The 25,111-nt window shown below is 46.0% G+C and overlaps 1 protein-coding gene and 1 long non-coding RNA gene across 4 annotated transcripts in view; one reads left to right on the top strand and one right to left on the bottom strand.

The window, feature by feature from the left end:
• Nucleotides 1-20,262, bottom strand: part of LOC142827285 (uncharacterized) — a 39,621-nt gene extending 19,359 nt beyond the window's left edge. Inside the window, exon 1 of the long non-coding RNA XR_012901922.1 lies at nucleotides 19,892-20,262. This is a non-coding gene — a long non-coding RNA (uncharacterized LOC142827285). The remainder of the gene's footprint in view (nucleotides 1-19,891) is intronic.
• COL6A6 (collagen type VI alpha 6 chain) overlaps nucleotides 1-25,111 on the top strand; it is an 89,075-nt gene that overhangs the window by 13,952 nt on the left and 50,012 nt on the right. For all 3 annotated transcript variants that reach the window (XM_075921927.1, XM_075921928.1, XM_075921926.1), the window contains 5 exons: nucleotides 234-848; nucleotides 8,990-9,550; nucleotides 11,998-12,555; nucleotides 17,369-17,944; nucleotides 21,999-22,562. In XM_075921927.1, coding sequence (XP_075778042.1) covers nucleotides 234-848; nucleotides 8,990-9,550; nucleotides 11,998-12,555; nucleotides 17,369-17,944; nucleotides 21,999-22,562 — 2,874 coding nt within the window. The remainder of the gene's footprint in view (nucleotides 1-233; nucleotides 849-8,989; nucleotides 9,551-11,997; nucleotides 12,556-17,368; nucleotides 17,945-21,998; nucleotides 22,563-25,111) is intronic.

Genomic DNA, 25,111 nt, shown 5'->3' with positions numbered 1-25,111 from the left:
GGGCTTCATTTGCAAGTTTGAATGACTACATTAGTCACCCTAGTTGGAACTAGGATGGCTAGTGTAGACCTACCCTAACAGATTCATTTGGCCATAAGCTTTCATGAGCAGAACCCCATTGAATCAAATGCAAGATGCTGGAACTCCTTATTGTTTTTGCATATACAGACTAACAAGGCTACTCCTCCAATACAGTTAATATTTTGTTCTTTTCTCCTTTCTTCCCATTGCAGTTTGCATGAGTAATTTTGTTGCTGATGTTGTGTTCATAGTAGATGAGGGGGTTTCAATACCACAATCTGAAGATATTAAACAATTCCTGCAAAATGCAATTGACTCTCTTGATGTGCAGAAGGATTGTGTACAGATTGGCCTAGTGACATACAGCAGCAAGCCACGTTTGTTATCTCTACTGAGTGAAGAAATGAGCAAAACTGCCATTTTGGAGAAAATAAAAGGCTTTTCTCCAAGGGAAGGGAAGGCCAATATCGGTGCTGCCATTAATGCTACAAGGAAAGACGTCTTCAGTGTAAGATTTGGAAGTAGAAAGGCCCAAAGGATAGAGCAAATAGCCATTCTGATCACCCACAGACCTTCTGAAGACAACGTAAGTGAGGCAGCTCTTGGTCTTCGGAAAGCAGGTGTGACCGTATTCACCGTAGGCGTTGAAAATGCTGATGACACCCAGTTAACCCAGATAGCATCTCATCCTCCACAGCTATATGTTACTAAGCTGATGGCATTTTCTGACCTACCAGGACAAGCCGAAACTTTACAAAAGAAACTCCTGAATCAAATTCAATACAAGATGTTTGTCCAGACTGAAAGAAGACAACTACTTAAAGCAGGTAAACCTTTCCCACAATTCTATTTCTGTCTTTTCTGTGTGGAAGATTTTAAAGTAGAGATGGTCCTGAACCAAAACCTTGATTCAAAATCCCTTGACTGTATCTATTTCTGAACATCAGCCTTTTGGGGAAGTGCAGTTCTGGAGATGAAACTGGATCCAAACTGTATTAGAGAGCCCTCTTTAACATATTGACTGGTTCATGGTATTTTACTGAACTAATGCAAAGATCTGGCATCCCACTCTTCTAGTAGAGCTATTTGTGTCTTTATGGAGTCTTCTTGGTGTCAGTGAGATTCTGCATAGGTATCAAAGAGGGTTCATGATAACAGAGCCCAGTGTAGGATTGGTGCCTAAATTATTTTATTTTCATTGGTAAGCAAGGCAGGCTGTTATTTTAAAAAAACCTGTTTAACTGGCATCATTAATGGTGCACAGATGTGCAGGATATATTGGTGCTTTAGCTTTGGCATCCAAAAATTATTTTAAAGTGGAAGACTCCAAAGCCAAATCACCCTTTTCCAGAATACAGAAATCAAACTTTCATTTCTGGCAATAAAATATTCGGCAACTACTAATTTTAATTCTATTGAAAGCTGGATGACTCTTATCGACCTTATTTAAAGTGCTTTTTAAAAGCTCTGATATTTAAAAATGTCTAATTCCAATTCAGGAATAAATTCTTACTTGCCACCTGAATAAGCACAGTACAGAGTGAAGTTTTTTGGTGGAGATCAAAGTCTGGGAAGTTGGATTAGGTGGAACAATGTGATAGAGATTTTTGGAGAGTTTGGATTTTAAAATTCTGCTTTGAGAATAAACTTTGTTTTTTGAGTTCCACTTGTACATTTTTTGCTAGTGGTTATTTCTATATGTGACATAAGCAAAAAAAAACATTTCTGAACTCAAGAAATGCTTGTGCAGTGTGTTCGTTCATATTGTTTCAGAGTCTGTGTCTACCCTTACTTTTAAACAGCATTAACTACGTGGAGGTAAAATGGACGGTCCGAGAATGTGGCCAGCCCCAGAGAGGTGCAGAAACAGGCAGCCTTGTACTAAATATCTTTTAACTTTTATTAAAATGCTTTTAACTATAACTTTTTATTTATCAGCTTTTTACATGTGTGGGTGCCAGATAGCTATTAACAGTAACAATAAACAAACTGCAATACAATAGAGGAAAATACCTTAAGGTTTTTCCAAGTCCCAATAATTATCAACAACACCCCAGGGATTTTTATCAGTTATATTTACATTAATTTCACTCATGAGGTTTAACATCTATTTAAACTCGTAACTGTACTATTTAACAAACTTCTAACTAACTTACTCTTAACACTATTATTTATCAAACCTTTAACTAACTTTACACAGCAATACTCACACTTATCAGACATACAAGGGACAACAGAGACAACAGCATATTCGTTATTCGTTACACTCTGCGGAAGATTCGGTTGATTCGGTGAGCGGGAGGGGGTCCTCGGGTGATCAGCCCTCAGAATCTGGCTCGTGTTCTGCCTTCCAAATTTTCGGGAACCCTCAACTGGATGCGGAGGGGTAGCGGCTTTATAGAGAGAGCAAGAGCTTTCCCGCGCTTAGTTGTGATGGGCTTAACAGATTGTATCTGCCTAGTGACAGGCTGAGGGGGAAGGGGAGGGGCTGAGATGACCCTTGACTGGTGCGAACTTTGTATGACCCTTACCTGCCTGGTGTCTTACTCCTGGTTTTTACTGATCTTAAGTCACATAGTGCAGGATTTTTGGTTTGAGGGGAAGGTAATCTTGGGCTAGGAAGGCTATGCGCACGAGGCCTGGCCAGAACTAGCAATAACCAAGGCCAGGTTCAATGTCGAAGGCCACATCTACATGGCAGGCTTTTTGTGCAAGAACAAACGTTCTTGCGCAAAAACTTGCCGGCTGTCTACACTACACGTGCGTTCTTGCACAAATAAATTTACAGTACAGCATCAGAAAACAGGGTTTCTTCTGGAAGAGTTATTCCTCTACCCATGAGGAATAAGCCCTCTTGCACAAGAGCTCTTCCACAAGAAGGCAGTGTAGACAGGCAACATGAATTTCTTGTGCAAGAAACCCCTATAGCTAAAATGGCCATCAGAGCTTTCTTGCGCAAGAGAGCGTCCACACTGCCATGGATGCTCTTGCGCAAAAGCACATGGCAGTGTGGACGTGCTCTTGTGGACTTTTTGCACAAGAACTCTTCCGCGAAACAGTTCTTGTGCAAGAAGCCTGCAGTGTAGACGTAGCCCGAGGGTTTTCAACATAATGACATAGAACCAGCTCAATTCCCAGTCCAATTACCTGGGGAAATTACAGACCACCACTGGGTGCCTCTGTGAGGTAACACTTCCACACTCAAACACAGAGCTTGAGTATAGAAAAGAAACCTGTAATCAAAGGAAGGAAAATGCTGCAAGAAGGATTCATAAAGGTAAAACTGTGAGACAGACACCTACCCCGTAGGGATTGGGACAGTGTGATCTTTGACATGCTCTACAAGCAAAATTTCCTTTATTTTGTCCCTTTCTGCTCCCCCACCAAATGCCACTCTCAATAGTTGTTTTCAGTCACCAAGGACCCAGGATTCAGAGGTGCATCTTGTGAGTTCACCTTCCATTTGGGGAAGAAGGCATGTGGCTTACTCTGCCATCTGAGCACTCTCTCTGCCTGGCCACCGTGCCAGCCAATATGCCTCACACCTGGCTGTCATATCAGCCACTGTATCTGACTGCCTTGCCAGCCTCTGTTCTGCTTGCTGGTCACCTTCTACCACCTACCTCTCTGCTGTGACCTTTGCAGGTCAGTCCCTTGAGATTTCCCAGTGATATTGTCCCATCACAAGTGTTTTTAGCTCTAGTAAGCACTTAATAATAATAAACTCCTTAGAATGGAGCCTATTTAGCTGTCTTTGAAGAATGGGGAGAAAGAGATTAAACCAGACTGGAGACTCACTCTCAGAGATGCTAGATAAGGGTGGGTTCAGGAGGTATACTCCCTACTCCAACTAGACGCCATAGAGCTGGTCCCTCCTCAGACCAGCAGAAAGAGATTTTACTTGAGGTCTTTCCTTCTTCCCAAATGGAGGTTGGAGACTCATTCTGGATCACCGACAATTGAATAGCTTCACTTGGAGATCAAGATTCAGTCCTATCGCACAACCCTGCTGCCACATGCCAAGCAACCCTGCTGGGGCATGTTGGACTCTGGCTCAAATGCACAGCCCTGCTGGGGTACTTCCCTGAGCCCAGCTGCGGGGAGCCAGGCTCCTGGCCCTGATGGCAGCACATTGCCAGCAGCCCACAGCTCTGCAAGTCCATAGAGCTCATAGGCATCAGCCCTCCATCGGGACTCTTTGGTCCTGCAACATTCATGGTCCTGCTGGACCATCGAAGTTGCTGTCAAAGAGTACTGATTTACAGGGGTTCAACCAGCTTTATTTATTTCACACTGTGGAGCACAGCTGTTTATGTAAATACAGATAAAATATGTCATAGAATAACTTCAGAAAACCCACTGCTTGGAGAATCACAAGTACTTGTAAGATTAAGTTTTTATTTTGGACTACTCGTAAAGCTCTGATTTTCAAACACCTAACTGCTAATTTTAACAAATACCGCTTAACATATACATTCCTTTCTGTTCTAATTGCAGTGTTTGATAATGATATAAACTCTGGCCTTCTGTTTAATTTGTTAAATAGTTTTAAATGAATTTATTTCAATATTAATGTGCTGAATTTGTCATCACATGCACAGCAACTCACCAGGAAAAGTTTCAATAGGTAGAGAGCCACATGCTTTATTGTCCCATGCATGCTATAGATTTTATGGAAGCAACGTTGGACTTGATTATAGACAAGGCATTCTTCCCCAAAGCAGATTCCAAACTGAGGGGCTTTATCACTCATCTTCAACTGAGCCCTCAGACAATAGTATGATGCTGCCTAGTCCTCCTAGTCCATGAGGATTCCTGCATCTGTGACCCCCTTTGCAAGGATGTATCTCTGGTGTCTGCAGGTTTGGTTGTGGACATTGGTTATATTTCAAGTAAGCCCAGCCTGGACTAGCAAGTTCTACTTCCCCGCAGTGTTTTGTCATCAGTCACGTGGTAGAGAAACTGGCTGTGTGCCTTCATCCACTCTCCACCTGTGATGCCTCTGTAAGAGGCTGGGGAGCTCACTTGGACTAATATGTGACTCAAAGCTCTTGAACCCAGTAAAATCCAAGCTACATATTAACCGCCTAACACTGGGCAGTACATGAAGCCTGCAGAAGATTCCTGCCACTCATTCATACCCTGCATGTTCAAGTCATGTCTAGCATGATTACAGTATACAATAACAAACAGCAAGAATGGGGAGGTCCACCCTCCTTTGCATAGAAACAGTTGGTCTCTGCAGTTCATAGAATCATAGGGCTCAAACAGACCTCTGGAGGTCATCAAGTCCAGCCCAAGGCAGGACTATTCCCAACTAAAACAACCCAACCAGGGCTTTGTCAAGCCAAAACTTAAAAACCTCTAGGATGTGTCTACACTGGGCCACTTATTCCGGAAAATCAGCCGCTTTTCCGGAATAAGCTGCGAGCTGTCTACACTGGCCCTTGAATTTCCGGAAAAGCAACGACGCTCTACTGTACAAAATCAGTCGCTATTCCGGAAAAGCTATTCTGCTCCCACTCGGGCATAAGTCCTTATTCCAGAACACTGTTCCGGAAAAGGGCCAGTGTAGACAGTCCAGTAGACTTTTCTGGAAAAAAGCCCCGATCGCGAAAATGATGATCGGGGCTCTTTTCCGGAAAAGCGCGTCTACATTGGCCACAGATGCTTTTCCAGAAAAAGGGCTTTTCCGGAAAAGCATCTGTGGCCAATGTAGATGCTCTTTTCCGGAAATACTTATAATGAAAACTATTCTGTTTTAAGCATTTCCGGAAATTCATGCCAGTGTAGACGTAGCCCTAGGGATGGAGATTCCACCATCTCCCTATGTAACCCATTCCAGTTCTTCACCACCCTGCCAGTGAAATGGATGTTAGGAAAAACTAACCTAGACCTCCCCCACTGTAACTTGAGACCATTGCTCCTTGTTTTTACACCTGTTAATACTGAGAATAGTCTCTCTCCATCCTCTTTGGAACCTCCCTTCTGGAAGTTGAAGGCTGCTATCAAATCCCCCCTCACTCTTCTCTTCTGCAGACTGACTAAGCCCAGATTCCCCCAGTCTCTCTTTATGGGTCATGTGCTCCAGCCCCCTAATCATTTTGGTTGCCCTCCACTGGACCCTCTTCCATGCACCCACATCCTTTCTGTAGTGGGGGGACCCAGAACTGGACATACTACTCCAGATGTGGTCTCACCAGAGCCAATTAAAAGGGAATAATCACTTCTCTAGATCTGCTGGCAATGCTCCTCCTAATGCAACCTAATATTCCATTTGCCTTCTTGGCTACAAGGGCACACCGCTGACTCATATCCAGCTTCTCATCCACTGTAATCCCCAGGTCCTTTTCTGCCAAACTGCTACTTAGCCATTTGGTCTCCAGCCTGTAACAGTGCTTGGGATTCTTCCATCCCAAGTGCAGGACTCTACATTTGTCCTTTTTGAACCTCATCGGATTTCTTTTGGCCCAGTCCTCTAATCTGTCCAGGTCACTCTGGACCCTATCCCTGCCATCCAACATATCTACCTCTCCCCCTAACTTAGTGTCATCTGCGAACTTGCTAAGGGTACGTCTAGACTACATGCCTCTGTCGCCAGAGGCATGTAGATTAGGCTACCCGACATAGTAAAATGAAGCGGCGATTTAAATAATCGCCGCTTCATTTAAATTTACATGGCTGCCGTGCTGAGCCGACAAACAGCTGATCAGATGTTTGTCGGCTCAGCGCGATAGTCTGGACACGCAGGTGTCGACATCAAAGATATTTGTCGACCACCCAGGTAAACCTCATCCCAGGAGGCATACCTGGGTGGTCGACAAATACCTTTGATGTCGACACCCGCGCGTCCAGACTATCGCGCTGAGCCGACAAACATCTGATCAGCTGTTTGTCGGCTCAGCGCGGCAGCCATGTAAATTTAAATGAAGTGGCGATTATTTAAATCGTCGCTTCATTTTACTATGTCGGGTAGCCTAATCTACATGCCTCTGGTGACAGAGGCATGTAGTCTAGACGTACCCTAAGGATGCAATCCATCCCCTCATCCAGGTCATTAAAGATGTTGAACAAAACCGGCCCTAGAAGTGATCCTTGGGGCACTCCACTAGAAACCGACCCCTAAACTGACATTGAGCAGTTAATCACTACCTGTTGAGCCTGACAATCTAGCCAGCTTTCTTTCCATCTTACAGTCCATTTATCCAATCCATACTTCATTAATTTGCTGGCAAGATTATTGTGGGAGACCATATCAACAACTTTGCTAAAGTCAAGGTACATCATATCCAGTAACTTTTTCACATCCACAGAGCCAGTTACCTCATCATAGAAGCTAATCAGATTGGTCAGGCATGACTTGTCCTTGGTGAATCCTTCTTGACTATTTCTGATCGGTTGCTGTATCCAGTACCAGATTCACTTTTAGGTAATGCAGAGAGCTCTGCCAGAAGACCAGGTGAGCTAGGGGCCCTTATGGTAGATTCTCCTACATGGTCTTCCATAAAGATGAAATTTGTTTTATATATTCCCTCAGAAAGCTATTTAAATCATGTCATACACCTAGCTATTTTCCACCCAAAATATTATGCCACCAGAAAAGACAGGGAGCTCCATTATCAGGGGCTATATCTATACTGCACCCTAGTGCTGCAAAAACTTATGCAAGTGCAGCATGGAGTAGGATATTGGCATGCTTCCTTTGCATAATTAATTAGGGGCCATTTTTGCACAAGAGGCTTTTGTGCAAAAAGGAGCTGTGTATATGGCTCCCTTTTGCGCAAAACCCCCTCTTACACCAGAGCTGTTCTTCCTAAAAAAATGAGGAAGAACGGCTCTTGCACAAAAACCTCTTGTGCAAAAATGTTTCCTAATTATGCAAATGAAGTGTGGCAATATGCTAATGTATGCTTCATTTGCATAGGCTCTTGTGGAAGAAGGAAGCAATGCAGATGTAGCCTGGATGTTGAGTGAGCCTGAGCATTCTACCTACGGACGACAAAACCCTTCAGAAAATCTCCAAATATTTGTCTCCTTTGTCAAAAGCATAAAAAGGGGAAGCAGCCTCCTCAGAAGAATTTTCAAAATTGATTTTTAAGTTGTATCAAGCTGTGAGTTGATGGTGTCCCCTCTGACGTAAGATGAGAGTGCTCATTCAGCCAGAATTCAGGTTGTATCAGGTTGTATCTTTGCTTCTTGGAGTTCCCCTTCTGGAGATCAGTAGACTGGCAACATAGAACCCTGTGCACAATTTAATTAGGCATTCTGCCCTAGAATGAGTCTCTTCAGCAGGTGCATCCTTTCAGATTGCAGGATTCCCTGTGCCCTCCACACTCAGTGTTGCTTGTGAGTCACCTTGAGTGGAATACACAGACACCACTTGAAGAAATGCTGGGTACTTAACTTTATAGTAACTGGTGTAGTTCTAGATGTTTGGTACTGATCTTTATTCCACCACCCACCCTTCTTCCGCTCTGCTTCTGAGCCCTTCCTTGGGTTGGTCATGGTAGAGAAGAAACCGAATAGGTGGTCAGTCTACATGACCCCTTATGCCCTTTACTTGGAGCATAAGAAGGTGAAGGATATAGGTGCAGATTAAGAGACACTGCCGTGGAACATTTTTTTCAGGTTTTAGGCATATGGAGTGCATGTGCACTTAAGTTGTTTTACAACTAGGGATCACACACCCTGAAGAACTCCAATTATCATAAGGTAAGTAACCAGAATTTCTCAACCATTATTACTTTACATTGAGGTTACAGCCTCCTTGTGCCTGGTTAACTTCACTCTATTTTCTACCACTGTGGAAATGCACCATAGGTGTGTTCAAAACATATGTTATTGTGTAAACACTGGCTGACTCTGGGCCCTAAATACATGCCTGTATGCTTTGGTGATTCTCTCCATGTTTCTCTCTTTACATTTTGTACCCACACTAATTCGGAATACAATTTCTTTTTCCATATAGGATGTTTGGACACAGAGGAAGCTGATATTTATTTGCTCATTGATGGCTCAACAAGCATTCATCCTGCTGACTTCACACAGATCAAAGATTTTTTGAAGGAAGTGATTAAGATGTTTAACATAGGACCGAATAAAGTTCGTTTTGGAGCTGTGCAGTACTCGCACATCATTGATCAGGAGTTTGAAATTAATGAAAAAAAAACAGTAGATGATTTAGAGAAAGCCATTGACAACATTAGGCAAATATACGGGGATACCTATATTGGAGAAGCTCTCACCTACATGCAGCCACTGTTTAAAGAGGCAAGGAACCAGCGACCTGGTGGGGTGCCTTGTTACCTCATTGTCTTAACAGATGGGGAGTCACATGACAGTGTAAAGGAGCCTGCTGAGCAGCTGAGGAATGAGAAGATCAATATTTATGCTGTAGGTGTTAAAGGTGCAAATGAAGAACAGCTGCATGAGATTGCAGGGTCAAAGAGCAGGACTTTTTTTGTGCAAGAGTTTGATGCCTTGAAAACCATAAAAAATGAAATTGTTCAAGGGATCTGTACTGGGGAAGGTAAGGGAAAAATTGATTTTGATACCTCAGAGCGCTAACTAAATTCAGGACCTCCTGTCCTTTTACAATTTCAAGTTCAAAACATAAGCCTATTTCTCCTTCCTGAATAACGAAAGTGTATCACTGTATTTAGGGCACATTTGCATATGAGGTGTCTTTCTGTGCAAGGCAGTTAAAAGTGACGCCATTTTCTTTTTTTAATATATCTCTTATGAATATGTTCAACGTATACTTCAAATAAAAATGCTCTTGCTTTTTTAGTTTGTCAGAGCATCAAAACACTGCTTTTCATTCTTCCTTTTTTTCCTCAACTGTGTAACTAACAAGCTGGCTTTTCATCTGAAGGGGGTAGTCCTACATTAAGTAGTATGTTTTCCAACTTTTCATGTTATGTTGCTGTTGTCCCCAGTATAAATGTCTGTCATCAACTGTTCTGATGCCAACAGAGCATTAACTCTACTCTCAGTTTACAGTGACATTTAAGTTCATTGTCTTCAAAGGCTACTGAGCAACATAGTCTTACAGACTCCTTCCCCACACATACCCCACACACAAAGAATAAGGAAAATAAGTGTAGGCTAAATTCTCTGACAGTGAGATATGTAAAGTTGGTGTTTGTGATTGACAGGTGCAGTATTAGAATGTTGAAGTCATATGCTTATCTCTCCCTCTCCATGGATATAAACAATTTTTTCTGCGAGATGTCATCATATCATCTGCATCCTCATGCCGCCACCATCCACCTCCATTCTCAGCCGCACGGCCTCCCCCCTCCCCAGTGTTCCAGGGAGGCAGGAACCCTGTGGCCTCCCCCGTTCCACATGCCCCCCTGCCTCTGCTAGTGAGAGGGATAGAGATGGGTGTACAGGATCTGGGTGGGAGGTGGTGTGCAGGAGGAGCTGAGGGTGCAGAGTTTGGCCAGGAGGGAGAGTGCAGGAGCAGGCTGAGCGTAGGGTGTCTGGTCAGGAGGAAGGGTGCAGGAGCAGTCTGGTGGTAGGGTGTAGCAGCCAGAGTGGGAGAGGCTGATGTGTGTAGTGGCCGAGGGGGAAGAGGGTGGTGAGCATAGCAGTCATGGGGCAGGTGGGCTTGGCTCATGTAGTGGCCAGAGGGGGGGGATGGCAAGTTTAGAGGCCAGAGGAGGGCAGGGTGGTGAGTGTAGCAAGTAGGGGGTGCAGTCGCTCCTCCCCCCAGTAGCTGTAAATCCCTGAATCTTTTGTCTGTTTTGATTTGTGAACCACTGAATCTTTTTCTGTAAAGAACTGGAAATGGCTCAGACAATAAACCGCAGATGGTGAAGGCAGGGCTTGGGGAGGCATACCCCAAACCCACCTCCAGTCCTACCCCTTCTGCTGAAGCTCTGCCCCTTCTGCTGAGGCCTTGCCCTTTCCTGCCGCCCCTCCCACGTGGTGTGCTTCCCCCTGCCCTTTTCAACCACACACCCCAACTGGGGGTGTGAACTCTGGCATGGGGCTTGGCATAAAGGTTCAGGGTGAAAGCTCTAGGCTGGAACAGGGGGTTCCAGTATGGGCGGATGAAGACTTTGGCTGGAATGCAGGCCAGAAATGAGAGGCTCAGGTTGTGGGAGAAGGCTCTGGACTGAGGCAGGGGATCAGGTCCAGCCCGAGGTATGGGCAAGGCAGGCTACTGCACGGGGCTGCCTGGCCGGGCAGGGATGGCACCATGTATGCGCCGCACGCCCCGGGATGGTGACGCACATGTGCCGCATGCCGGGGGGAGGAGCGCTGCGCTCCCAGAGCCTGGGGCATGCTAATGTTTTGGGCCTCCACTGGAGGGAACTGGGGTGGGGAGAGGGCTCTAGCTGGGGGCAGGCTCTGGGGTGGGGCTGAGAATGTGGGTTGGGGAGCAGGAGTCTTAGAGCTGAGCAGGGGACTGGGACTGGAATGTTGGGTTCAGGCTCTGGGAGGGAGTTTGGATGACGGGGGAAAGAGGGGGGCTGTGGGCTGGGGGAGGAGGTTGGAATGTGGGATCCAGGTGACATTTACCAAAGCTCACAAAAAGCATCCACCAGGTAACCTGTGGCCCCTAGGTACATGGGTTTCCTGGGATGTTCCTTGTACCCACAGGCACCATCCCGCAGCTCATGGTTCCTGGCTGACGGGAGCTGTAGAGCTGGTGCTTGAGCAGGGGCAGCACGCAGAGCCTCCCTGGCCACACATGTGCCTCGGGGCCACAGGGACCTGGCAGCCACTTCCAGGAGCTGCACAAAGCCAGGGCAGGTGGGAGCCTGCCTCAGCTCCAGGTCCCTACTGTGGCACCGACCTGACTTTTAATAACCAGAGCCAACCAGGGTCCCTTTTCAACCAGGTATTAGATTAAAAAACTGGATGCCTAGGAACCCTACCAAATCATTCTACCCCGTTAAGTCTATTTATTTATTGTAATGTACCAACTGAGTTATACTAATATACGTCTGTTTTCTTCTGCAGCCTGCAGAGAAATGAGAGCTGACATCATGTTCCTAGTGGACAGTTCTGGAAGCATAGGGCAAGACAACTTTTCGAAAATGAAAAGCTTTATGAAAGAACTGGTGAAGAAATCTGACATTGGTGCAGACCGAGTGCAGGTTGGGGTCGTCCAGTTCAGCGGCACAAACCAGGAAGAATTCCAGCTTAACCGATACTCTTCTAAAAGTGATATTTTCAGTGCTATTGATGGAATGTCACTCATGGGGGACATTACACTAACAGGAGGCGCATTGACATTCGTGTCTGATTATTTCAAGCCTTCCAAGGGTGCACGTCCTGGTGTCAAAAAGTTTCTTATCCTGATTACAGATGGGGTGGCAGGGGATGAAGTAAAATCTCCAGCGGAAAAGCTACAAAATCAAGGTGTCGTCATCTTCTCTGTTGGGGTATTTAATGCAAATAAAACTCAGCTAGAAGAAATTAGTGGGAAGCGTGAGCTGGTTTTTTATGTTGAGAAGTTTGATATTTTGAAGCATATAGAAGATGAGCTCATCTTTGGAATATGCAGTCCCTCTGAAGGTAAGTACTGCAGTTTTTAAATCATGTCATCCGTGTCTCTGTAGGAATTTTGTCTTGTCTTGTCTTGATAGTTGAGTATTGTAATAGAGTAAACAAAAAGGAGTGCTTTCTGCTTGCAGTGCTGACTTTTCTTAACGATGTCTATAGAGATGAGATTTGTGTGCGAAAATTAAGGTAGAGTTTGGTTCATGGTACTAGGAGATCTCTCTGACTAGCTTTCAAAGATGCTATATTCTCTCAAGCAATTAATTTAAATGTCATATTTTAAAAATATGTATATTGATGTGTATAAGAAAAGACTAAGGATCTGATTCTCGCTTGTTCTCAGGGTTCTTTGTGGTATTCTGACAATGTCAAACATCCATGGGACTAATTCTTGTTTACACTAATAGTAAAGAGATGTAGCCATGTTAGTCTGGTTTTGCTGAAACAAAACACAGGATTATGCAGCACTTTAAAGACTAACAAGATGGTTTAGTAGATGATGAGCTTTCATGGGCCAGACCCACTTCCTCAGATCAAATTGTGGAAGAAAAGTGGCATGACCATATATACCAAAGCTGGCAACGGGATTTGTTGCAAGGGAAGGTTCCAGGGTTGTTATTAGTGTGGAATCTGCTCTAATCCCACTGACAGAGACCAGAAACTTCAGGATCTCTACCAACCATTTATAAACTTCAATTACCCACCCGGAGAAATAAAAAAAAAAAATTGAAAGAGCCAGACAAATATCCAGAAACCATCTACGTCAAGACAGACCCAAGAAAACCAGCATTAGAATACCACTTGTCATCACCTATAGTCCCCAACTTAAACCTGTCCAACCCATTATCAATAAACTACAACCTATACTGGAACAGGATACTACACTCCGAGAGGCTCTGGGAGAGAGATCCATAGTCTCCTAGGATACATCTGAATTACATGGCTCCGTCAACGGAGCCATGTAGATTAGTGTACTCGAAAAAGAGAAATGAAGCGGTGATTTAAATCATTGCTGCTTCATTTACATCAAAATGGCTGCCGCGCTGTGCCAATCAGATGTTTGGCAGCACAGCACAGTAATCTGGATGCTCCGCGGTTGACAAGGGAAACCCTTGTCGACTGCTCCAGTAAACCTCATTCCACGGGAGGTCGAAAAGGGCTTCCTTTGTTGACCGCAGAATGTCCAAACTACCTCGCTGTGCCGCCAAACAGCTGATTGGCACAGCGTGGCAGCCATTTTGATGTAAATGAAGTGGCAATTATTTAAATCGCCACTTCATTTCCCTATGTCTAGAAACCTCATCTACACGGTTAATTCGATGGAGCCATGTAGTCTAGACATATCCTATAGACAACCACCTAACCTCAGGATGATTCTTACCAACAGGACATACCACACTAATACCAACCCTGGAACTTTCCCTTGCAACAAACCCCATTGCCAGCTTTGGCCACATATTTACTCTTCTAACACAGTCATTGGACCTAACTATGTTAGTTACAAGATCAAGAACACATATTCCTGTTCATCCAGAAATACAATTTATGCCATCATGTGCCAACAGTGTCCATCTGCTATATATATCTTGGACAAACTTCTCAGACACTTCACCAACGAATCAGTGCACACAAAACAGACATCAGACAGTTTCACAAAGAAAAAACAGTTGCTTGCCATTTCAACCAGACTGGACATTGTCTCAATGATCTGACTACATGCATCCTGCTTCAAAGGGACTTTAACACAAGATTACAAAGGGAAGACTCAGAACTGTCATTCGTGCTTAAATTTGACACTTTACGAATGGGTCTTAATAAAGATGCTAATTATCTTACCCATTACAAAGATAGCTTCCCCAATTATCACCCCTAATATCATTATGTTATAGACACTAACCTCTCTCCTCCCCCTGCTCCCCTCTGTTCTAAAATCTGATTTGTCAATTTTATATGTGTTCACTTTTTTTTTATTGCATCCCTTTGGTATATATGGTCATGCCAATTTTCTTCCACAATTTGATCTGAGGAAGTGGGTCTGGCCCACGAAAGCTCATCACCTAATAAACCATCTTGTTAGTCTTTAAAGTGCTGCATAGTCCTGTATTTTGTTTACACTAATGGCCTAGTTCTGCCCTCCTTTACAAGGGTGCAACTTCTGTTGAAATCATAGAAGTTGTACACATGTCAATGAAAGTAAAAATGGGCACTCTTTTTGCCTCATAGATTTGGTAGTGCTCATTTACCCAGGAACCCTGAATGGTCTGGAAGATAGAGAAATACAAAGAGACACGTAGTCTGGCCCCTATCCATTCTGCCACAATACAGCACTGGAAACTGATTTTCTAGGACTGTGTATAGACAGATGAAAATGGTAGAGAGAACCACATGCTATTCATTTTGAAGGGGGTGGGAAACCAGTCCAGGACTGTGTGGAAATGAAGACTCACAAGAACTGAGTGTGACATGTTTCCCCTGCGGTGTCACCTGGAACTGGGCTACCTCTAAGCCACTGACCTACCAGTTTGGGCTCCCTTTACACCATGGGTTCCCAAACTGGGAGGCATGCCCACTAGCGGGGCATGAAGAAATTCCAGGGGGAGCACGAGGTGACCCCCCCCATCCCCCAGTCAGCCTCGTTTAGGAACCACTGCTTTACACTGTACTGCTGTGACCAGCTTGCCAGGCCCTGTCCCAGGCTCCAGCCTGCACTTTTACCAGCACATACAGATAGGGTCACACCCAGCTGCAGTTATATGGACACTGTGATCAATTCTGCACAGGAGGCTTCAGCTAAGGAACTTCTTAGCTACTCAGGCACACACTGATCACTCTGGTGCATAAATCTAAAATTATACTGGCTTGTGCTACACACAGACCTGTACAGCAAAAGCTCATAAAATCCCCCCCCCCCCCCACACACACACACACAGCAGAGAGAATATATACATCAGCTCTTTGCCTGAAGTTATGACTCATAAACACACTGGTTTTAGATCAAACAAAACCAAGTTTGTTAACTATGAAGAGGGGCAGCCTGTGACTATAGGCCGACTTGGCTGCCGCCTAGGGCACTGCCTTCAATGGGGCACCCAGGGTACCCGATGATGACATCAGTCCATTGACAGCCTTGCCGGCGGCGGGCGCCGATGGCGTGTTCCGCCTGGGGCGCCAGTTGCCGCAGCCCTCCTCAGGCCTCTGCTGACTACGACAGATATATTTTAAGTGGTTGTAAGAGATAGCGATCAGATCAAAGCAGATTACCCAGTAAATAAAACATGCAAATTAAGCTTAATGTACAACAAAGACAGGATATGAATAGCAGAGTCTCACATTAAGGCTGTGTCTAGATTACATCCCTCTTTCAACAGAGGGATGTAAATTATATACTTTGAAATTGCAAATCAAGCCAGGATTTGAATTTCCCGCACTTCATTTGCATAATCCAGTCATGGCATTATATCGAAAAAGCTCCATTGTGAAAGTAAAACCGTGGTCCAGACACAGTTCTTTTGAAAAGGGCAGGCTTTTTCAAAATATCCTGTAAACCTAGCAGACCTGGATGAAAGAATTTGCTGGAGCAGGGAAGGTCTCCTACCACCAGCAACCCCAGCCTGCCTCTCCTCCCCCGCCACCAGCTCCTTTGACCCACTGCTGGCTGGGTGACATGGCTGCCCGTGCCCCGTTGCTGGTATGACAGCGTGCACCAACCCCACTGCTAGGTGGCACATGGCCCTACCTGATCTGCCCTGGTCCCAGCTAAGTTGCAAAGGTGGCACCAGCCCCACTGCTAGCCAGCACACAGCCCCGACTGGGCTGCTACGGCACCAGCCCTGCTGCCAGGCTGACATGCCTGGGCTGTCCCGGCCATAGCTGGGTTGCCAGGCTGCCACTGCCTCACTATCACAACCCCACTACTGCTGCTGGGCTGCTGAGCCGGGGCCCCATTACCACCAGCCTCACTGTGCACAGGGCTCTCAGCTGTTGGCCCTCCTGCTCCATGGCGCTCTCATTTAGGAACATCAGTGGTCTGGTAGGACCACGGATGTTGCCAGACGGAAGAGTCCCGGTTTTGGGTCGTGCAACCTATAGTTCTAATGGGCTTCACAAAAGTCCCAGTCAGTCCCTTTTGGTCACAGCAGCATAGGCTCTTGGGGGCTGTGCAGGGATGGCAGGGCCTCAGCCTCCGAACTGAACATCTTTCTTACACAGAACAAAAATATTGCAATAGACCTAAGCACAAAATAGCAAAATTATCATTGATGCCTGGTGGATCTCCATGCATTTCAGTGCTGTTGCATGGATGCAAATGGCAGCAGAATTTGGCTCATTTCCATTAGTAATCAGAACATAAAACTGTGAATGGTGATTGTATAACTAGGGCCACAGTAATTTGACTTTGCTCCAAAAACAATCTTAAAATAAGTTTTTGTGGGAAACAAAAGCTTTTAATTAGTGCTTGTATTCTATTAGAATACATATTCATAGATTTTAAAGGGCACAAGAAGTCATTATAAACCTCTGGCCTGATCCCATTCTGTTATGTTGTTATTCATTTCTTTCTCCTGCCTCTCTGGATTTTAGATGTAATTGAACCCACCAGTTATTTTAGGATTAGTGGTTAGGCTCTTCAGTTATGGACGGGTGGATTTCCCAAAAACCTGCCTAACGTAGGATGTTCAGTTGTGTTACTGCCACCAAAAGGTGATTCAAATTCACAAGCTTTGCTTGAATGGAAAGGGCTAGTAAGAAGGGTTCAGTAAAAATCAGTATTTACTTACCTCTTTGAACTTCTTTGTTGGTTTTTTTTTTGTCCTTTGTTTTTTTACAGAGTGCAAAAGGATAGAAAGATTAGACGTTGTGTTTGTGATAGATGAATCAGGAAGCATAAGTTCCGATCAGTACGAGACCATGAAAGAGTTCATGATCACTTTGGTAAAAAAATCTGATGTCGCTCCAGACAGAGTTCAATTTGGAGCAGTAAAATATTCTGATGAACCAACAATGCTTTTCTACCTTAACGAGTACAATGCAAAATCCAAGATTGTGGAGGCTATCCAGAAAGACACATCTCGAGGAGGCTCAACGTATACAGCCAAGGCAATTGCCTACGCAGAATCTCTATTTGCTAAGGAGCATGGTAGCCGCAAAGACAAGGGAGTTCCCCAGATTCTTATAGTGATAACAGACGGTGTCTCCCATGATACCGCACAGCTCAATGACACAGCCAAGAGATTAAGAGACAAGGGGATTATTATCTATGCTGTTGGGATAAAAGACGCAAATTCTGGTGAGCTTTTGGGCATGGCTGGTTCAGAAGACAAATATTTCTATGTGGATACATTTGAAGGACTCAAAAACACATCAGTAGTAGTATCTGATACAGTATGTGATGATTCAAAACCAGGTAAGTGTTTGTTTTACTATTCTAGACCATTTAAACTTTCCTCATTTTATTTAAAAATTGGCAAAGAAGGGGAGGCAGATTTCTAATATTTCAAAGCAAACAAAAAAAAAATCTGAAGTGGGTTGTGCCCACAAAAGCTCATGATATTAACTATATTTTTAATAGTTTCTAAAGTGCTATGGGACCACTCATTTTTAAGCTTTTTTTTTTAAGCTACAGACTAACAAAGCTACCCCGGAGAATTTTAAAGCAAAGTGTGTGTATATCTAACTTCCTATAGTATTCTTTTCTTTTTTGCCAGCCAAGCTATGGGCAGAAAGGGAAGTTCCTTAAGTTTATCCTTACTTGATCTTATAATTGAGGATTTTCATGCCTTAAATGGTTGATATTCTTGTTAGTTTGTTCAGGTTCAAAACCTTAATGAAGGTAAAATTAGGGCATTAACCTTTCATTTTAAAAGGCCTAAGTTCCGGTTTTAGTTTGATTAGACTAGTTAAAGGGATGGCCGATTATTTATATCACAAAAGCATCACATGATTTGACCTGGTTGATGAGCTCTGTTGATGAAAAGGGTAAGAAAAGGCTATTAGGGGGCTATTGCAAGTGGCAATGGAAATGCCATGCAATTATGAGGATATTTACACCTTGAAGACTGTTCAGTGACATCTTCTAGTCCAAGAGTTCTCAAACTGTGGGTCGGGACCCCAAAGTGAATTGTGATCCTATTTTAATGAGTTCACCCAGGCTCATGTTGGTCATGACCTAGGGCTGTCTCTAGGGAGGTGCAGGGCCCAGGGCAACCCCCCCTCTCCCTCGAAGACTCTACCCCCACTCAAGACTCTACACTTCCTCCAAGCCCTACTTCACCCCCTCCCACTCCCATTGCACTCCTCGCCTGAAGCACTCTCCCCAAAGTGACAGGACTTGAGGGATTACCAGGGAGTCTGGCGCAAGGTGGCAGCAGGAGTCACCCTCCCCTAACCACAGGAGCAGGAGCCCAAAAGGACCCAGAGGCCTTTTCTACTCCACTGCCCTCTCCCAGCCTGCTGCACTCCACTTCACCACTGCCAGCCATTTGTGGAAGGACTCTGCAAGCTGCCTACTGAGCCTTTTACTATGGTGTAGCTTCCCAGTACAGTGTTGATGTACTTGCTTTTCACTGTGGTGCAAAGCTACACATAACCTACACACTGCCATCAGTGCAGACAAGGCTTTTTTCAGTTACAAAATGACAGTTGCTACCTAGGCTGTGAAGGAAAAGTCCAGTGAACAGTTAAGCTCCTGAACCCTATTATTTGAGGCTCTTTTGTTATCTGAGGACATCTGCAGAACACCAGCCAATCCTGCAGTTCTCTGGCTTACTGAGGGGACTGCCCTGGCTGGCATCCGGTTATTGCACAGACTGCTTTCCCTTCTGTGACAATTAGATTGCTTTGCCTCACATGTCCAATTTTATGTATGCTTGTCTTCACAAACACTTCAGAGGGCTTCTGTTTCTGGAAGCTTCTGCAAGCCCTCCTTCATGCAGCAGTGTTCTTCACTTGAATTTCTGCTCCTCCCCACAGGTTCTGTGTGAGCCTGTAATAGGCTCCCCACTGTTGCTCCAGCCATAATAAAACTCATACCAGGGAGTTCTGCTCCCACCAGTGGGGAACTGAAATGCCCATCCCCTGACTGATCCAATCTGAAGGTGTGGAACATGGTTGGCTCATAGCCACATCTCCCTGAACACTTATTAAAATAGCAGGGGGAGCTTTGGAGTGTTCTTAAAACTCCAGCTCTGCAAGCAGTAGAGCAGGGAATATGTGGGACGTGCTTTCACTCACACCTCCACGCCCCAATCAAAGACCTTGTGTTATCAGAATTTGCCCTCTAAAATATGTATTCTGATCTGTTTTTACACTTGCTGATTGTGTAACTGATGTGCTGTGTCCCCTAATCTCTTACCACATTCAGCTGTCAACCAGCCTCCATATCTCTTTCCTTCTTTTTCCTTCCTGTCTTTCCTCCTTTTCTTCCTCTCAGTATTCCTCTCCATACTGCCATATAGTCCTTCTTTCCCCAACATGAAATTTAAAAATAAGATTGTGATTATTTGCATGTAGTAAAAACATACATCAAATGAATAATAGGATGTGTGCAGAACCACCACAAAATCATACATGATCTGCTATTGGGATGTAAAAAACTAGTCGACTATCCAATAAACATTTGCTTATCGGATATTCTTTTGACTAGTCAACTAGTTGATGTCTCCCTCCTCCCCCTGCCCTTTGCTGCCTCTATGAGAGAGAGGCAGGAAAGGGGAGCGGGAAGGAGTACAGGCAGTCCCCGGGTTACGTACAAGATAGGGATTGTAGGTTTGTTCTTAAGTTGAATCTGTATGTAAGTCGGAACTGGCGTCAGCCGCTGCTGAAACTGATCAGTTTCAACCGCGACTGAATCTGGATGCCAGTTCTGACTTACATACAGATTCAACTTAAGAACCCCAGGCATCCCCAAGTCAGCTGCTGCTGAAACTGATCAGCGGCTGATTCCAGGAAGCCTGGGGCAGAGCAACTCTGCCTCGGGCTTCCTGTAGTCAGCGCTGGTCAGTTTCAGCAGGCTGACTTGGGGACGCCTGGGGCAGAGCAGCTGGGGTGCTGCTGGGTTGCTCCAATAGCGCGGCTCCTCGGCGCTACTGGAGCAACCCAGCAGCACCCCAGCTGCTCTGCCCCAGGCGTCCTGATTCAGCCGCTGCTGAAACTGACCAGCAGCGGCTGAATCAGGACGCCTGGGGCAGAGCAGCTGGGGTGCTGCCGGGTTGGTCCGGAGCGGCGCTGCAGGACCAACCCGGCAGCCCCCAGCTGCTCTACCCCAGGGGTAGGCAAGAAAAGCCTGGTCTGCTGGGGGGGGCACTAGCTGCACCCCCCCCCCAGCAGACCAGGGAGACGGGGGTGGCGGGACCGCCCAAGTCCTCCACGGCTTTACTCCGTCTCCCTGGTCTGCTGACCTGGGAGACGCAGAGCAAAGCCGCAGAGCATGCGGGCAGCGGGACAGTCCAGGCGCGCCGCGGCTGTCCCACTGCTGGTGTGCTCCGAGGCTTTGCTCCCCATCTCCCTGGTCTGCTAGTCAGACCAGGGAGACAGGGAGCAAAGCCTTGGAGCACGCCCACAGCAGGACAGCCCAAGCGCGCCTGGGCTGTCCCGCTGCAGGCGTGCTCCAAGGCTTTGCTCCCCGTCTCCCTGCAGACCAGGGAGACAGGGAGCAGCTTTTCTCGCCCCGGAGGACGGGGGCGGTGGACCGCGGCGCATCTGGGCGTCCCGCCGCTCCCGTCCTCCGGGGCGAGAAAAGCCCCGTTCGTAACTGTGGATCCGACATAAGTCGGATCCGCGTAACTCGGGGACTGCCTGTACTTCAAAGTGGCAGCACTGCACAGCTGATCTGTGGATCTGCTTCTATACCTTTCAAAGGTACAGTGGAGCCTGAGGTCAACTGGGGACTCCCCAGCTAATCCTGGGCTCCCTGCAGCACTTCCCTGGAACCTGGGATCAGCTAGGGACTCCCCAGCTGACCCCGGGCTCCTAGCGGCATGCAGTGTATCATGGAGCCCGAGGTCAGTGGGACTCAGAGTCTCCCGCTGACCCCAGGTTCTGTGGCTTTGAAATACACAAGAGCCCCTGCTGGAGACTCTTGTGCATTTCAAATGCAGCCTGGAGTCAGTGGAACTTCCTGCTGGCCCCGGGCTGCACGCGGAGTTCCTCCTTTGAAATGCACAAGATCCCCAGCAAGGAACTTTTGTACACTTCAAACGAGGAATGAGGAAGTGCCTATTGACTAGTCCATGGAAATTCCGTCTACTAGTCAATTAATCGCATTTTAACATCCTTAGTCTAGTACTTGCGCGCCTTGAACCTGCTCTCACCTTCCCCACTCCCTTTGTTCTTTAGTCTTCTCTCTAATGATATTGAAAACACTTTGAGGGCAGAGATACTAGCTTTTCCTTGACTATGAAGAGCTAATACAATTAGAGCAATATATAAATAATAAGCTAATTTTCCTTTTTCAATTTCAGAGTGTGAAATAAAAGCAGATCTTGTTTTCTTGATTGATGGCTCCACTAGTATAGATCCAGAAGACTTTGTCAAGATGAAGACATTTTTGGAAGCTGTAATTGATCAGATTTTTTATGAACACAATGTTCAAGTTGGCATTGCCCAGTACAGTCACTTGTATAAAAAAGAAGTCAACCTAGGTGCTTTTCCAGGCAAATCAGAACTGAAAGCTCAAATTCAGAACATTGAACAGATTACAGGAAATACTTTAATTGGAAGTGCACTTACAAATGTGAAGGAATTCTTTGCCCCGTCAGGCAGCAAAAGAGTAACAAGAAATGTTCGACCGATTTTGCTGGTACTCACTGATGGGGAGTCACAGGATAATGTTGCTGAACCAGCAGAAAATCTGAGAAAGGAAGGTGTTGACATGTATGCTATAGGAGTTGGGAATATTAATGACTTTCAGCTCATGCAAATAGCTGGTGCCGCAGAAAGGAAGTACACTGTTGATGATTTCAGTAAGCTGACGATCATTAAAAACAGATTAGTTAACGACATATGCCACCCTGTTGTTCCTACAAGTAAGTATAAATGACTAAGGGGGGAATTTAAATTTCAGTTCTGGACTCGGGTCCCACCTCTAGAGCTATTTTTCTTCAAATATGCTCTGTTTTGACCATCACTGAGGACGACTGCTGAAAGCCAAGTTTGAATGTTCTAGCTACAGCATTTATAAATTACCCTGGCCCAAATTGAATGACTAGAACATGCAGAGGAAATGCTTCATTTACATGCTCCGTAACACAAAAAACACTGCCCCTGTTTGGTTCTGACTTTCAAAATAATCTAGGGGATCATGCACTTTGTTGCTTTTACAGGCCAAGATCACTGCATGCACCCAGGGGCTCCTAGCATTCATCTGTCCCCACACCCCGCAAACTCTATGTGCTCCTCTCCCATTACCCTCTATTTCCGGGATTCACTGCAACCCCATCCTCCATGGCAGGGGCTCTGTTTCATTCATATCTTTGTCCCCTATTCTCCTCCTCTCACATCAGGGGCTCTATGATTCCCTCCCCCTCACCCCACACACACATACGTCCAGTTTCCTCTTCTCTCCTCAGCATTCTTTTTTCTTCCTGTCAGAGAGATAAATAATTACAGATTTGGCTGAAGTTGCCTATTCAAAGTTGCCTGTTCAAAAGGAGATGCCAGTTCAAACGTTGTTTGTATTTCATGTAAATAGTCGGAAGAATGCCATCAAGTTGACGGTAGGGTCTTGCCACCCACCACTTGTCAGCCTTCAGTGGTGGCTGGAGCTCCCCATTTATTAGTATTGACATACGTATGAAACAATTGACACATGACTTCTAGGTATATTGAATAGACAATGGCTGCATCTAGACTGGCATGATTTTGCGCCAAAGCGGCTGCTTTTGTGTAAAATCTTGCCGCCTATCTACACTGGTCGCGAATATTTGCACAAGAACACTGACTTTGTACTGTACAAAATCAGTGGTTCTTGCGCAAATACTCTGACGCTCCCTCTCAGGAATAAGCCCTCTTGTGCAAGAATTCTTGCGCAAGAGGCCAGTGTAGACAGTCAAGTTAATTTCTTGCACAAGAAAGCCCAATGGCTAAAATGACCATCGGAGCTTTCTTGCGCAAGAGAGCGTCTACACTGGCACGGACGCTTTTGCGCAAAAGCACATCTTTTTCTCAAAGGCACATGCCAGTGTAGACGCTCTCTTGCGCAAATACTTTTAACGGAAACTCTTTTCCGTTAAAAGTATTTGCACAAAATCATGCCAGTCTAGACGCAGCCTATTAGTATAGATAGCATGATTGACTCTAAGAACATCTTTCAGTACAATGCACTGATAAAGTACTAAGTTTCATTCAGTTTAACTGCTGGGTTGGGGGTTGGGGAATACAGTACATTTCCAATAATCCGGCACATTTAGGACCCAGGGGGTGCCGGATTATCAAATATGCCGGACTATCAGAAGGGGGGGCTATGAGGGGTCTGGGGTGGGGTGGGAGGATGCTACCCCAGACCCCCTCATAGCCCTCCCTTCTGATAGTCCGGCTCTGTCCCAGGAGTCCCCGATTCAGCCGCTGCTGGTCAGTTTCAGCAGCGGCTGAATTAGGGACACCTGGGGCAGAGCAGCTGGGGTGCTGCTGGGTTGGTCCGGTAGCGCTGATCATTGGCACCATGAGACCAACCTGTCAGCACCCCAGCTGCTCTTGGGGACGCCTGGGGCAGAGCAGCTGTGGTGCTGATGGGTTGGTCCCGCAGCGCCGCTCCTCGGCGCTACTGAACCAACCCAGCAGCACCCCAGCTGCTCTGCCCCAGGTGTCCCCAAGTCAGCCACTGCTGATACTGATCAGCGGCTGACTCCAGAAAGCCAGAGGCAGAGCTGCTCTGTCTCGGGCTTTCTGGAGTCAGCCCTGGTCAGTTTCAGCAGTGGCTGAATCAGGACGCCTGGGGCAGAGCAGCTGGAAGGCTGCTGGGTTGGTCCCACAGCGCCGAGGAGCGAGGCTACTGGACCAACCCAGCAGCACCCCAGCTGCTCTGCCCCAGGTGTCCCCAAGTCAGCTGCTGCTGAAACTTATCAGCGGCTGACTCCAGAAAGCCAGAGGCAGAGCAGCTCTGTCTCGGGCTTCCTGGAGTCAGCCGCTGGTCAATTTCAACAGCGGCTGAATCCAGGACAGCTGGGGTGCTGCTGGGTTGGTCCCTCAGCCCCGAGGGGCAGCACTGCTGGACCTACCCGGCAGCACTCCAGCTGTTCTGCCCCCTGCTTCCTGGATTCAGCGCTGGTCAGTTTTAGCAGCGGCTGAATCGGGGAAGCTGGGGGCAGAGCAGCTCCAATGGTCCGGCTGCCCGGAGCTCTTCCGGGTTCCTGATGGTGCCGGACCATCAGGAGTGCCGGACCGTCAGATGCCGGACCATCGGAGTTTTACTGTAATATGAAACTGAGTCCAGTGGTGCTCTGATTGAAGTAAACAACAAAACTCACCTCAACATCAGTGAAAGTGCAATTTGTTAAATGATTCAGATAAAAAAAATAATTGTAACTTAAAAATACTTTTTCAGTTCATTACAATTACTATGTTTGAAAGTGTTTCC

Source organism: Pelodiscus sinensis, chromosome 2 (assembly GCF_049634645.1).
Source record: "Pelodiscus sinensis isolate JC-2024 chromosome 2, ASM4963464v1, whole genome shotgun sequence".
Classification (NCBI taxonomy): domain Eukaryota; kingdom Metazoa; phylum Chordata; order Testudines; family Trionychidae; genus Pelodiscus; species Pelodiscus sinensis.
This window is presented reverse-complemented; position numbering and strand designations above follow the sequence as displayed.